This window comes from Pongo pygmaeus, chromosome 18 (genome assembly GCF_028885625.2).
Source record: "Pongo pygmaeus isolate AG05252 chromosome 18, NHGRI_mPonPyg2-v2.0_pri, whole genome shotgun sequence".
NCBI lineage: Eukaryota > Metazoa > Chordata > Mammalia > Primates > Hominidae > Pongo > Pongo pygmaeus.
Window position 1 is genome coordinate 21,413,612 of NC_072391.2, and position 16,195 is coordinate 21,429,806.

The window sequence follows — 16,195 nt, forward strand, 5'->3', positions numbered from 1 at the left end:
CTTTTCAGTTCTATATGTATAGGTATGTCCTGGATCCTCAGCTCCTCTTTAAGTTAGACCTCATTCATCTCCATCAGAGTCAGGACTTGTCCACAGGCCAGAGAGCATGGCCATTAGCAGGCCCACGTGAGCCCTCTCCTTAGCCACCTCATTAGGAAGTCTTGCTTCCTCCCTGGGTCCATCTCTAATGCAGGGGAAGGACTCTGGCCAGTCTAACTGGAGGACATGCCCACACTTGAACCAATCATTTTTACCACAGGGGACAAGACTGGGTCACCTGTCTATTCTGTGGCTAATGTCTGTGTTGGTGGGGACAAGATGCATTGATCAAAGTTTTTCTGAATATTCGTATAATTATTATGGTGATGGAGTGTGGAAGCAGTCAGACTGGTGAAAGATAGAAGGCACTGCAATCAGTTAGGAAGCTCTCTAAGGATCACTGTGTGTGGTGATGAAGGTTGAATCAGAGGCAGAGACTGAAAAATAAAAAGGAAGCAACAAGCCAGGCATGGGGGTTATGCCTGTAATCCCAACACTTTGGGAGACCGAGGCGGGAGGATTGCTTGAGCCTGGGAGGTTGAGGCTGCAGTGAGCTGTGATCTCACCATTGCAGTCTAGCCTAGGTGACAGAGTGAGACCCTGTCTCAAAAACAAACAGACAAAAACAAAAAATGGAGCAACAGAGGAGAGAGACTAGACTAGGGAATGCTGGAGCCACAAGGCAAATCTGTGAGCAACAAGGAATAAAGTAATGAGGTCCTCTATACAATGATGCATGTGGAGAGAAGCCACTTAGAACTCTCACCTTTCAGCCCCATCGCCTATAAGATAACCATTAGCCTCATCCTTCAAGAGATGTATGCCTTTTCAGGGAGGGTTAGATATTGCTACTTGGAAGGGAAAACCATTGGGATATAAATGATCACACTGTCTATTTGGTCCCCACTGGGGCACAGAATGGCCTTAATTATCAGGGAGAAGAAATACCTTTAAATGTCATGACTGCTCTGTCTTGCCAGCATGAGGTTTGGAGACCGTATAGAAAAAAACACACTCAGAGTGTTTTTTCTGTTCTCTTACTCAACAACCATCAACACAGAAGGCTTCTGTGAACAAATGGGTGGGGGTTTCTCCCCACACACCAAGAAAGCGATCAGTTTTACAGCAGACATCGCTGGGTGTCCTCCAACTCAATTCTGACGCTATCTACCTGGAGATAGTGTCAGATCCCATAGGACAAAGGCACAGTCCCCAAGACTGTATACCTCCTTCAGACACCAGCCACATGTCCAGGCCGCCGGAACTTTTTCTTCTTTTTATTATTATTATTTTTTAGAATCTCACTCCGTTACTCAGGCTGGAGAGCGGTGGTACCATCTCAGCTCACTGCAACATCCGCCTCCCAGGTTCAAGCGATTCTTGTGCCTCAGCCTCCTGAGTAGCTGGCATTACAGGCGTGTGCCACCACGCCCAGCTCATTTTTGTATTTTTAGTAGAGATGGGGTTTCGGCATTTTGGCCAGCTGGTCTCAAACTCCTGACCTCAACTGATCCGCCCACTGCGGCTTCCCAAAGTGCTGGGATTACAGGTATGAGCCACCGCGCCCAGCTCCAGAACTTCTGACCAACCAGCTTCAAGTTGGGGTTCCCACAACCTCCTCCTTTGGTTTGGTTAATTTGCTGGAGCAGCTCACAGAACTCTGGCAAACACTTATGTTTACTGGCTTATTACAAAGAATATTACAAGGGACACAGAGGAAGAGATGCATAGGGTGAGGTATAGGGGAAGGGGCATAGAGCTTCCATGTCCTCCCTGGGTGAGCCACCCTCCAGGAACCTCCCTGTGTTCAGCTATCAGAAAGCTCCCTGAACCCAGTCCTCTTGGGTCTTTTATGGGGAGGCTTCATTACATAGACATGATTGACAACCATGTAGAAATGTGACTGGACAGCCAGGCATGGTGGCTGTCACCTGCAATCCCAGCACTTTGGGAGGCCTAGGCAGGTGGATCATCTAAGGTCAGGAGTTCGATACCAGCCTGGCCAACACGGTGAAACTCCGTGTCTACTAAAAATTCAAAAATTAGCTGGGCATGGTGGCATGCGCCTGTAGTCCCAGCTACTTGGGAGGCTGAGGCAGGGGAGTCACTTGAACTCAGGAGGCGGAGATTGCAGTGAGCCGAGATCGTGCCATTGCACTCCAGACTGGGCAATAGATCAAGACTCTATCTCAAAAAGGTCAAAAGGTGTATGATCTCGTACTAATAGGCGGATTGGGGAAACCCAGAAAGCCGTGTCTGTTCAGATCCTTCTTGGGCTCTCTGTGCAGCATTCCTTCCTCCAGGGTTTGGGGCAGGACCCCTTCTGAAATGAGGGAGAATTTCTTTATGGCCAACTCCAAGACAGAAAGGTGGGGAAAGACTGGAATCCTGCCTTGGGGAGAAAAAAGAGCAAATGGAAAGAGGCAGGAGGTCAGACAGAGAAATTCTGTTTTCTGAGGCTTAAAATTCCAACATTATAACAAGGGCTATGGTAGTTATGAGCCAGGAACCACGGGTGGGAAAAAAATTATGTGTATATATATATTTTATATATATATATATAATATATATATTATATATATTATATATAAATATATATATTATATATATTATATATAAATATATATATTATATATAAATATAATATATATATTATATATATTATATATAAATATATATATTATATATAAATATAATATATATATTATATATATTTTATATAATTATTATATATATTTTATATATATATATATTTTATATATATATCACAGGAACCCTGGTAGAAGAGGAGTCCCCAAAATGCAGAGAGTAGTAAAGAAATAGAGGATCAAAAGATGAACCTGGCTGTCTTCATCATTTTGCTTTGTGTTGAATTTGATTCACAAACCACATGCAATTAAATCATAGCCCAGGCTGGATGCACTGGCTCACACCTGCAATCCCAGGACTTCTGGAGGCTGAGGCAGGTAGATCACTTGAGTTCAGAGATTTAAGAACAGCCCCTGTTGTTTCCTGACTTTTTGCTGGAGAGGATGTGGAGAAATAGGAACACTTTTACACTGTTGGTGGGACTGTAAACTAGTTCAACCCTTGTGGAAGTCAGTGTGGCGATTCCTCAGGGATCTAGAACTAGAAATTCCATTCGACCCAGCCATCCCATTACTGGGTATATACCCAAAGGACTATAAATCATGCTGCTATAAAGACACATGCACATGTATGTTTATTGCGGCATTATTCACAATAGCAAAGACTTGGAACCAACCCAAATGTCCAACAATGATAGACTGGATTAAGAAAATGTGGCACATATACACCATGGAATACTATGCAGCCATAAAAAATGATGAGTTCATGTCCTTTGTAGGGACATGGATGAAATTGGAAATCATCATTCTCAGTAAACTATCGCAAGAACAAAAAACCAAACACCGCATATTCTCACTCATAGGTGGGAATTGAACAATGAGAACACATGGACACAGGAAGGGGAACATCACACTTCGGGGACTGTTGTGGGGTGGGGGGAGGGGGGAGGGATAGCATTGGGAGATATACCTAATGCTAGATGACGAGTTGGTGGGTGCAGTGCACCAGCATGGCACATGTATACATATGTAACTTACCTGCACGTTGCGCACATGTACCATAGAGCCTAAAGTATAATAATAAGAAGAAGAAGAAGAAGAAGAAGAAGAAAAAAAAAAGAACAGCCTGAGCAGCACGGTGAAATCCCATCTCTATGAAAAATAGAAAATTTGGCCAAGCATGGTAGCTCATGCCTGTAATCCCAGCACTTTGGGAGGCCTAGGTGGGTGGATCACTTGAGGTCAGGAGTTTGAGACCAGCCTGGCCAACATGGTGAAACTCCATCTCTGCTAAAAATACAAAAGTTAGCTGGGCATGGTGGTGCATGCCTGTAATCCCAGCTACTCAAGAGGCTCAGGCTAGAGAATCACTTGAACCCGGGAGGCCGAGGTTGCCGTGAGCTGAGATCATGCCACTGCACTCCAGCCTGGGCAACAGAATGAGACTCTGTCTCAAAAAAAAGAAAAGAAAAATTAGCCAGGCCTGGTGGCATGCACCTGCAGTGCCAGCTACTCTGGAGGCTGAGGTGGGAAGATCCCTTGGGCCCAGGAGGCAGACACTGCAGTGAGCCAAAATCACCTACTGCACTCCAACCTAGGGGACAGAGTGAGACCTTGCCTAAAAAAAGAAAGAAAAACAAAAGATGGCCTGATAAACTGTAGCTTTGATGAATTAATTATGCTGTGTCCCTAGGAAGCGCCTGCCACATAGTGTGCGTGCTTATATTCATTCATTTATGAATGAATATTTTGAGATGGAATCTCACTATATTGCTCCGACTGTTCTCAAACTCCTGGGCTCAAGCAATCCTCCCACCTCAGCCTCCCAAGTAGCTGAGAATACTGGTGTGAACCACCACCTCAGTTGGCAAGAATGAATGAATGATACACCAGCATCTTTTTTGTTGTTGTTTTTGAGGTGGAGTTTCACTCTGTCCCCCAGGCTGGAGTGGAGTGGAGTGACCTCGGCTCACTACAACCTCTACCTCCTGAGTTCAAGCAATTCTCCAGCCTCAGCCTCCCGAGCAGTTGGGATTACAGGCACCTGCCATCACACCTGGATAATTTTTGTATTTTCAGTAGATAGAGTTTCACCATGTTGGCCAGGCTGGTCTTGAACTCCTGGCCTCAAGTGATCCACCCACCTCGGCCTCCCAAAGTGCTGTGATTAGAGGCATAAACCACCGCACCTGGCAAGAATGAATGAATGATATACCAGCCTCTTGTTACGGGAAGGGGCCAGAGTGAAATGACTAAGAGTTCTGCTCTGGGTTCAGAGCAATCTGGATTTGACCCCAGCTCTATTGCTTGCTGGTTTTGTGACAGACAAATTATTTCATGGAGCATCAGTCTTCTTAGCTATAAAATGGGGTTGATTTTATTACCTACTTCATAGCGTAAATGTTGTGCTCTATTTAAAGTACTTGGCCTGCAGTAATGGCAGGTATCATTACTGTTAATTATCACTGTTGGGAGAAGGAGTACATGGGTTCTAGTTCAATTTTGACATTTAATGAAAGTGTGATGAGGAGGAGCAGTATCCGTTCAGCTCTCTGCACCTCAATTTCTCCAACTGTTAAATAAACAACTAGGCCTAGGTGATTTGAAATTAGATCTATTGGATACGAATTGTGTTTATGTGCCTGGCACTAAACAGAAATGTGGCTTAGCAATAAAGGGGTTTATTTTTCTCATGTACTGAGAAGTGTGGGCTAGGTGTGATGGTTCACACCTGTAATCCCAGCACTTTGGGAAGCCCAGGTGGGAGAATTGCTTGAAACCAGGGGTTCGAGACCAGCCTGGACAACAAAGTGAGACCCTGTGTCTTAAAAAAAAAAAAAATAGCTGGGCATGGTGGTGCCCCCTGTGGTCCCAGCTACTCAGGAGGCTGAAGCAGGAGAATTACTTGAGCCCAGGAGGTCAAGGCTGCAGTGAGTTATGATCACACCACTGCACTCCAGCCTGGGCGACAGAGCAAGACCTCATCTCTAAAAAAAAAGTTTAAAAATTTGTACTTTTTTTTACATGCGGTGGCTCATGCCTGTAATCTCAGCACTTTGGGAGGCTGAGGCAGGCGAATCACTTGAGGTCAGGAGTTCAAGACCAGCCTGGCCAACATGATGAAACCTCGTCTCTACAGAAAATACAAAAATTTGCCAGGCTACTCGGGAGGCTGAGGCAGGAGAATTGCCTGAACCCAGGAGGCAAAGGCTGCAGTGAGCCAAGATCATGTCACTGTACTCCAGCCTGGTCAACAGAGCGAGACTCCGTCTCTAAATAAATAAATAAATAAATAATTTTAAAAAGTAAAAAAACAAGAAGCATGGAGGGAGGAAGTGCAAAGTTTGTGCAGCAGCTCCACCCATGACGCCCTCAAGGACTGAAGCCCTTTCTGCAGCCTTTTTCTCTACCATCCTTAGCAGGTGAACGTTCATTCTCTTCTTTTCGAAATGTCTGGAGGAAGACTGGTAAAGGGCAAATTGTGAACCCAGGAAAACTGTCCCCTTTGAAAGAGCATTCCTGGAAGCCGCAAGTCTCATTGGCTATAACTGGGTCACAGGCCCACCCTTAGCCGCAAAGAACACTGGGAGACTTTGAGCACTATGTCTGCACAGGAAATGGAGCTTTTGCTGGTATGAAAAAGAAGGAGACTAGAGACTGAGAGCCAGACAAATAGCAGAGTCCACTACCTAAGGCATCAGGAGATAATAATTGTATCACTGTAAACCCATGTGGATTTCTACAGGCAGATAAAATTACAGATATAAAATATAAGTTCAGCCAGGCGCTGTGGCTCACGCCTGTAATCCCAGCACTTTGGGAGGCCGAGGCAGGCGGATCACGAGGTCAGGAGATTGAGACCATCCTGGCTAACATGGTGAAACCCCGTCTCTACTAAAAATACAAAAAATTAGCCGGGCATGGTGACAGGCACCTGTAATCCCAGCTACTCGGGAGGCTGAGGCAGGAGAATGGCGTGAACCTGGGAGGTGGAGGTTGCAGTGAGCCAAGATCGCGCCACTGCACTCCAGCCTGGGTGCCATAGAGAGACTCCATCTCAAAAAAAAATATATATATATATATATGTATGTATATTTAGAACATATATATGTATATTTACAACATATATATATGTTCTAAGCCATAACTTATATACTATATATATAAGTTCTAGGCCAGAGGCACTAAATTATAAAAAAAATCTTGCCCTTTGACTATGAGTCATTTAGAAAAATATCTTCCTTCTGTTTCTAGAATCCCATTGTCTTAAATGAAAGATTCTGTTTTCAATTTCTTGCCTAGCTACCAAGACAGAATTCTCTGCAGGAAAACACTCCTTCTCCTGAGAAAACTCCTCTGGGGTTAGATGCAAGGAGTTATGTTGTGATTTGTGTAGGGCTGGCTTTGGTGAGCTCATCCTGGCATTTTAGAAATAATGTGAAAGGTATATCCCTTTGTGATCATCATCACTTTTTCCCTGCGAGTCCCAATCAATGCGGGTGTGACTGCTGTATGAAGTCTCAGGAAGCCCACCCCAGTAGAGAAGAAGGCTTGCAGGAGGCAGGAGATGCTGTCCGATGATCACGTGAATGAAATCATCATAGAGGTTGAGAATGTTTCCTCTGGGGTCCAAAGCCACCCATCCTCAAATCAGATTTTTCAAGAAAAGGTGCTGCTAGACTCAAGCATCAACATGGTTTCGTCAATATCTGACATTGATGTGATAGACTCTCAGACGGTCAGCAAAAGGAATGACCAAAAGGGCAACCAGGTGCTGCGGTTTTCAACAACTTTGAATGAATCGATGTCTCAGACCCTTCATAGCCTAGAATGCATGCGCATAGACACTCCTGGTTCTTCACATGAAACTGTTCAAGGTAGTGAAATGCTGGGGAAGAGGGGTAGGGGAGTAGGAAAGAAGGCTTCCTCATTGTCCACAGCATATTTTACTTTTTAGATACCAAGTTGGGCCAGGCATGGTGGCTCACACCTATAATCCTACTGCTTTGGGAGGCCAAGATAAGAGGATTGCTTAAGCCCAGGTGTTCGAGACTAGCCTGGGCAACAAAGGGAGACCTCATTGCTACAAAAAAATTTTAAAAAATAATAGCCAGGCATGATGGTACACACCTGTGGTCCCAGCTACTCAGGAGGCCAAGGTGGGAAGATCACTTGAGCCCAGGAGTTGGAGGCTGCAGCAAGCTCTGATGGCACCACTGCAACCCAGCCTGGGTGACAGAATAAGATCCTGTCTCTAAAAGAAGGACATTGAGTAATATGGAAGGGTGGAAGGTTTTGTGGTTGAACTAAGGAAGCCAAGGACAAAGGAAGGGATCAATTTAAGACATCCCTAACAAAAGCTTATTTTTATCAAGCTTATTTCTTATGCCTTGTGCTCTGCAGAGCACCTGCTTTTGTTATCCATCGAATTGAGTTTTATGTACTTCCTGCACTCCACACCTTTGAGGTGGCATTTCCATTTGCTTGATGAGGAAACTGAAGCTCAGGTAAATTTAGTGACCTGGAAGATCTGGGGCCCAAATACAGGTCTATCTGATTCCCAAGACTGCATTCTTTTTTTTTTTTTTTAGACAAAGTCTTGCTGTCGCCCAGGCTGGAGTGTAGAGGCACGATCTTGGCTCACTGCAATCTCTGCTTCCCAGGTTTAAGTGATTCTCATGCCTCAGCCTGCTGAGTAGCTGGGATTACAGGTGCATGTCACCACACCTGACTAATTTTTGTATTTTTAGTAGAGGTGGGGTTTTACCATGTTGGCCAACCTTGTCTCAAACTCCTGGCCTCAGGCGATCTGCCCACCTTGGCTTCCCAAAGTGCTGGGATGGATTACGGGTGTAAGCCACCACATCCAGCCTCAAGCCTGCATCCTTAACCACCACACTGTCTCACTTTGGGCTAATTCCTCCTCACCCTGGTCAGGCAACAGATAGGATGCCTCTTGTTGGCAAGATCATCAGGAAACCAGATCTTAGCTGAGACCTTCCAGCCTCTCTGCTCCTGAGGCCAACGGAAATGCTGTTTCTTTTAATTTAATTTAATTTAATTTAATGTATTTATTTGAGACAGAATTTCACTCTTGTTGCCCAGGCTGAAGTGCAATGGCGTGATTTTAGCTCACTGCAGCTTCTGCCTCCTGGGTTCAAGCAATTCTCCTGCCTCAGCCTTCAAAGTAACTGGGATTACAGGCACCTGCCACCATGCCTGGCTAATTTTTTTGTATTTTTAGTTGAGACAGGGTTTCACCATGTTGGCCAGGCTGGTCTTGAACTCCCAACCTCAGGTGATTTGCCTGGCTCGGCCTCCCAAAGTGCTGGGATTACAGGTGTGAGCCACCATGCCTGGCCCAGAGATGCTGTTTCTGTTTCACCCCCACAGTATTCCAGGCATAAAGTCTAGCAGCTCTCAATGATTTCAGGGAGAAGAAAAATATCCCTTTACTCACACAAAGCATTTGGTAGGTTTAGCCCCTTTACTGAAGAAGATTGGGGCATCACCTCTCACAGTGCTGGCTCCCTGGATCTCTGTATATTTTCCTCTTCCATCTTTCTTCCTCTCAATCTACTCACCCTTCCTACCCAGGAGAGGCACAAATTCCTCATCTTCAGCAGAGAGATTTGGTGGTCCTCTTTTGGGAATTCCCCTTACACCTCAACTATGTCATTACAATGAACATGGTATTTCCCAGCGGGCCATTCTTACCCTGTGAGGTAAGTAAGCCAGCTTGCTCCCTCTGTCCCTCAGCCACCCTCAGCACGGTATCGCTGCCCTGCCTGCTGGCTTCTTTGCTACAGGATAGCAACAGCAGTTCTCACATCACACGCAGACACAACAATAATCAGAGGAAGAGACATCTGTCTTTTTCTTGTTTTTTGCCTTTCTTTTTTTTTTTTTGAGAAGGAAGAAATCTTTTCCGAGAAATTTCTCAGCACATCACCTCTCAGAGGACATTGGCTAATGCTGTGTTACGTGCCTGTGCTTAAACCAGTCACCTGCAAGGGGACAGGACCGTGAGGATTTGTTCACTCAGACTAAGACTTGCTCTTTAGGCCTGGAGATAGGCTTCAACTCAAGGAAGCTCAAGGCCATGTGAGGGAGGCAGGTAGATTCCTAAACACAATTGGAATTCCATTAATAAGGAGGAAATGAATTTGGGGTAGACAACCAATAGCATCTGCCACATTGACTGCAAATGTGAATATGAGTTAGCAGGAGAAAAGGAGGGCCTACTTCTAGGGAGGTGGAAGAGCATTCAGCAATAGTCAAGGAATGTGAGAAGTCTCTTGAACCTGGGGTAAGGGACAAAAGGAAGTGATGTGGGATATTAAAGCAAGAGAGCCAGGCGTGGTGGCTCACACCTGTAATCCTAGCAGTTTGGGAGGCTGAGGTGGGAAATCTCTTGAGGTCAGAAGTTTGAGACCACCTTGGGCAACACAGCAAGACCCCATCTCTACAAATAATAATTTAAAAAAATTAGCTGGTTGTCGTGGTGTGTGCCTGTAGTCCCAGCTACTCTGGAGGCTGAGGTGGGAGGATTGCTTGAGCCTAGGAGTTCAAAACCAGCCTGGGCAATGTAGTGAGACCTCAGCTTTACAAAAAAATAAAAAAATTAGCCAGACATGGTGGTGCATTGTGGTAATCACAACACTTTGGGAGGCTGAGGTGGGAGGATCGCTTAAGTCCAGGAGATCAGTGTTGCAGTGGGCTGTGATTGTACCACTGCACTCTAGCCTGGGTGACACAGCAAGACCCTGTCTCGAAAAAAAAAAAAAAAAATAGAGAGAGAAGAGGTAGGGTGACCAAACATGCAGGATCTTGTTGACTTTGCTAAATGTTTTGTGTTACAGGAAAGAGAAAAACACTGAATTGGAATAAAGTGCAGCCATTATTCATTTGCTCTCGCTTTGAGCTTTAACACATATATGTGTTTTTTTGTTGTTTTCCTTTGTGATCTTTGAGATCCCCAAGTCCATATACTTCTTTCCTTGTGTTACATGCTCTGACTTCAGCACCACATTTTAGTGTTACGATTCTGTTAAAGAAAAAAGAAATTAAAATCCATTAATTTCTTTCATAGGACAGAAGTTAATTGCATCTCTTATACCCATGACATCCAGAGACAGAATTAAAGCCATCAGGAACCAGCCAAGGACCATGGAGGAGAAAAGGAACCTTAGGTATGGACCAAAGTCTTTTCTTCTTTCCCAGATTTCATGCGAACCTCAATCTTCTACTTTTGCCTCATCTCAAAAAGATAAGAAATAAAAAAGCACAATAGAAGAGACAAATATTCCTGACAGAAAAATTTCAAATGCCCTCTGTAGGTGCTCCTTTCTCCAGGGGCTACAGCTTAATTCCTGCTCCTGGGCTGGAGTGTGGGCTCTGCTTGGTGAACTGCTTCCAAAGAGTAGGGCGTGGAAGGAAGACAGGGGCATAACTTTCCAGTGGAGAGTCTGCCTAATACTGCCTTGGCCAAGACTGAAGGTTAACATCCCCAAAGATAAGTCATGTGATGGGGGAAACACATCTCCTCTCTCCTACTCTCCCCTAAAACCCACAACCCCAGTCTAAACAGCGAAAAACATTAGGCAAATCCCAACTGAAGGATATTCTACAAAATACTCGACCGGTACCCCTTGAAACTGTCAAAGTCATCAAAAACTAAGAAAGTCTGAGAAACTGTAATAGAGTAGAAAGTTCTGGAGACATGACAGGCTGGGTGTGGTGGCTCACGCCTGTAATCCCAGCACTTTGGGAGGCCAAGGTGGTGAGATTAGTTGAGCTCAGGAGTTCGAGACCAGCATGGGCATCATAGTGAGACTCCATCTTTACAAAAAAATGAAAATTAAAAAAGAGAGACATGACAAGTAAATGCAATGTGGTATCCTGGACGAGATCCTGGAATAGAAAATGGACATCGGTGGAAAAACTGGTAAAATCTGAATAGTCTGGAGTTTAGGTAATAGTAACGTACCAGTACTGGTATCTTAGTTTTGATAAACCTACCATGGAAATGTAAAATATTAACGGGGAAACTAGTGAGTGGTATATGGAAGTTTTCTTTACTGTCTTTGCAAGTTTACTGTAAATCTCAAACTACGCTAAATAAAAACTTTACTTAAAAAATAAAGACCAGCCGAGCGCGGTGGCTCATGCCTGTAATCCCAGCACTTTGGGAGGCTTAGGCGGGCAGATCATGAGGTCAGGAGTTTGAGACCAGCCTGGCCAACATGGTGAAACCCTGTCTCTACTAAAAATACAAAACTTAGCCAGGTGTGGTGGCATGCGCCTGTAATCCCAGCTACTGGGGAGGCTGAGACAGGAGAATCGCTTGAACCTGGAAGGCAGAGGTTTCAGTGAGCCAAGATCACACCACTGCACTCCAGCCTGGGTGACAGAGCAAGACTCTGTGTCAGAAAAAAAATAAACAAAAAGAAAAAAGAAAAAAAATAAAGACCTTAGGAGTTTTATAAGCTCAGGAATTCAAAACCCGAGGGTAAGGGCTGTTTTAGCCTTCAGAGTTTACATTAATTGTTGCTTAATCTTTTTTTTTCTTTTTTTCAATTTGAGATAGTTGGCAGAAAGTAGTAGAGTGGATGCAACAACAATTACTAGTAAGTGATTCATGGATGTAGGATTTTCTGAGGTTTCAAAGATAAATTTCAAATCCTGGCAGGGTGGAATAGATTTGTCAACAAGTAAATTACAAATGGCAGAAAGCAAATCAGGCCAAGTCAAAATAGAAAGAGATTGCAATGGGAGGACCAGAAAGTTCTGCCCTCCCTGACTTTGCTGGGGAAAAATGGACAGAGGGCATTTGAGCTGGGCCTTGAAAGACAATTGACCATGACATTGGGATGGGCCTTCGAGGTGGACCAAAGAAAGCTAGGAAAGAACCAGAACAAAGCAGATGTGGTGAGTTCATGGAAGGGTAAGGAGACCAATTGTGACTGTGTCTTTCTGAAAACACTTCCATTTCAAACTCTGCATGGCTCCCTCTGTCACTGAATAGGGACTCCAAAGACCTTATAGCAAGATTTCTCAATATCAGTACAAGTAACATCTTAGGGCTGGATCCTTCTCTGTTGTGGGGGCTGTTTTGTTCATGTAGGGTGTGTAGCAGCATCTCTGATCTCTATGTACTTGATGCCAATATCACCCCCTCTCCACTCCTTAGTTTCACAACCAGAAAAGTTTCCAGACATTGCCAATTGTGTGGGGGCAAAATCCCCCTAGGTTGAGAACCTGTATTAGTCTGCTCTCACTCTGCTAATAAAGACATACCCGAGACTGGGTGATTTATAAAGGAAAGAGGTTTAATGGACTCACAGTTCCACACAGCAGGGGAGGCCTCACAATCATGACAGAGGACGAAGGAAGAGCAAAGGCACGTCTTACATGGTGGTAGGTAAGTCGGCATGTGCAGGGGAACTGCCCTTTATAAAACCATCAGATCGGCTGGGTGTGGTGGCTCACGCCTGTAATCCCAGCACTTTGGGAGGCCAAGGCGGGCAAATCACCTGAGGTCAGGAGTTCAAGACCAGCCTGGCCAACATGGTGAAACCCCATCTCTACTAAAAATACAAAAATTAGCTGGGCATGGTGGCAGTCGCCTGTAATCCCAGTTACTCAGGAGGCTGAGACAGGAGAATCACTTGAAGCTGGGAGGCAGAGGTTGCAGTGAATTGAAATTGTACCACTGCACTCCAGCATGGGTAACAGAACGAGACTCCATCTCAAAAAGAAAAAAAAAAACCACACACACACACACACACACACACAAAGCATCAGATCTCGTAAGACTTATTCACTATCATGAGAACGGCATGGGAAAAACCCGCCCCCATGGTTTAATTACCTCCCACCTGGTCCCTCCCATAACACATGGGGATTATTACAATTCAAGGTGAGATTTGGGTGGGGACACAGAGCCAAGCCATATCAGAACCACTGACATATAGGGATACTTGCTCCATGCGTGTTATTCATATCGTCCTCCCTTCCCTTTGTTGATTCCCTTCCAACCATCCTGGCCCCCTTTGCTGTGCTGCCTACCTTGGGGCTTTGTGCTGGCTGTTCTCTATGCACAGGACATTTTTATATGAATCCTTCCTCTCCTTCAAATAGGATGATGCTCAGATTTTACCTTATTTCAAATTGTAATACTGTCCCTGCCCCATTACTTCCCATCTCTTTACTCCACTCTGTTTTTTCTTCTTTTCCTATAGTACAAATCACCTTCTAATATACTACGTAGTTTACCTACTTTATTATTATATTTATTGCTTACTGTCTTTCGCTTACAACTAGGATGTCAGCTCTATAAACCAGGGAAATTGTTGTCTTAACACCTGGGATGATGTCCAACACATCATAGGAGTTCAATAACTATTTTTTTTTTTTTTTTAAGAAATTAGGTCTTGGCTGGGCACAGTAGCTCACGCCGGTAATCCCAGCACTTTGGGAGGCTAAGGGGGGTGGATCACTTGAGGCCAGGAGTTTGACACCAGCCTGGCAAACATGGTGAAATCCCGTCTCTACTAAAAATACAAAAGTTAGCAGGACATGGTGATGCGTGCCCATAATCCCAGCTATTCAGGAGCCTGAGGCAGGGAATCGCTTGAACCTGGGAGGCAGAGGCTGCAGTGAACCGCCATCAGGCCACTGCACTCCAGCCTGGGTGACAGAGTGAGACTCCATCTCAAAAAAAAAAAAAAGAAAAAGAAAAAGAAAGGAAGAAAGAAATGAGGTCTTGTTCAGTTGCCCAGGCTGGACTGCAATGGTGTGATCATAGCTCACTGCAGTCTCAAACTTTTGGGCCCAAGTAATCCCCTCACCACAGCCTCTGGAGTAGCTGGGACTATACAGGCAGGCACTACCACCACACCCAGCTATTTTTTGTTAATTTTTTTCTTAATAGAGACAAGGTCCCACTATTTTGCTCATGCTGGTCTTGAACTCCTGGCCTCAGTGATCCTCTTGCCTCAGCTTCCGAAGTGTTGGGATTGCAGGCATGAGCCAGCATGTAACTATTTTTTGAATGAATGAGTTACAACATTTGTATCTCTCATTTTCTCTTGCTGTTCCCTACAGGAAAATAGTTGACAAAGAAAAAAGCAAACAGACCCATCGTATCCTTCAGCTCAATTGCTGTATTCAGTGTCTGAACTCCATTTCCCGGGTAAGTCAGTAAAACAGGCACAGCAAGAGGGTGAAAACAGGGAGGGAGGAGAGTGAGGATGAAAGGGGACTCAAGGGGAAGATGAACCAAAAATCAGAGCAATTTCATTGCCCAGAGCCAACAGTTAGTACAGGTGTGGGAAAACAAGGTGGGTGTGGGGAAGAACTAAGAGGTTGCTGAGTTCATTGGCCAACTTGGTCATTGGGAGTGGCACCTTCAACAGCAAACCTGGGAAGGTCATAATAGCTCCACCTTAGAGTTGACATAACATTTGTAAACATGCCTAGCATGGTGCCTGCACTTAACGATACTCCAGACATGGTGGCTGTTTCTGTTATTATGGCACCTGCTCAGTCAATATTTGTTGAGTCAACAGCAAGCCACACCTGCTTTGAATCCTGATTCCAGGCTTATCGGAGATCCAAGAACAGCCTGTCAGAAATTCTCAATTCCATCAGCCTGTGGCAGAAGACGCTGAAGATCATTGGAGGCAAGTTTGGAACCAGCGTCCTCTCCTATTTCAACTTTCTGAGATGGCTTTTGAAGTTCAACATTTTCTCTTTCATCCTGAACTTCGGCTTCATCATAATCCCTCAGTTTACCGTGGCCGAAAAGAACACCCTCCAGTTCACTGGGCTGGAGTTTTTCACTGGGGTGGTAAGTCCTCCACTTCCCCTACCCCAAGTGCACCAATCACCTCAGAAACCCAGGTACATGCCTTGCCGGTCACCCACTCACACCTCTCATTTTGCCTGGGGGTCAGCTGGTGGGGAAAGTGGATGTTTGAAATGTTTTCCTGGCTGAGTGTGGTGACTCATGCCTGTAATCCCAGCAAGTTGGGAGGCCAAAGCAGGTGAATTGCTTGAGCTCAGGAGTTGGAGACCAGCCTGGGCAACATGGCAAAACCCCGTCTCTACAAAAATACAAAAATTAGCAGGGCATGGTGGCGCACACCTGTAATTCTGGCTACTCGGGAGGCTAAGGTGAGAAGATTGCTTGAGCCCAGGAGGCGGAGGTTGCAGTGAAGCAAGATTCCCCCCATTGCACTCTAGCCCGGGCAACAGAGTGAGGCCTTGTCTCAATCATCAATCAATCAATCAATCAATAAAGTGTTTTCCTGCAAAGTAACATACACACATCATAGTGGAATTTCTGTCTCCAGAGGCAACCATCTTGAACAGTTTGTTTTTATCCACGTGCTTTTTTGGCAAACATATGGACACTTCTGTGCACGTACAGAGGCATTCTTTTCTTTTCTTACAAAAGATGAATTATTCATCGTATATTATCTACAACTTGCTTTTTTTTTACTTAGCAATATGTGGTGGGCATTTTCTTGTGTTGGTGTTTATAGATCTATGTTTTCTTTCTT

General features: G+C 44.8%; 1 protein-coding gene across 4 annotated transcripts in view; it reads left to right on the forward strand.

The window, feature by feature from the left end:
- The window catches only part of TMC5 (transmembrane channel like 5), a 91,015-nt gene that overhangs the window by 39,744 nt on the left and 35,076 nt on the right, over positions 1–16,195 (forward strand). For 3 of the 4 annotated variants that reach the window (XM_063655220.1, XM_063655219.1, XM_054454184.2), the window contains exons 6-8: positions 10,720–10,819; positions 14,736–14,823; positions 15,232–15,480. In XM_063655220.1, coding sequence (XP_063511290.1) covers positions 10,720–10,819; positions 14,736–14,823; positions 15,232–15,480 — 437 coding nt within the window. Of the gene's footprint in view, positions 1–6,934; positions 7,505–10,719; positions 10,820–14,735; positions 14,824–15,231; positions 15,481–16,195 lie in introns of those variants that run through there. The other variant, XM_054454185.2, reaches the window with a different exon arrangement.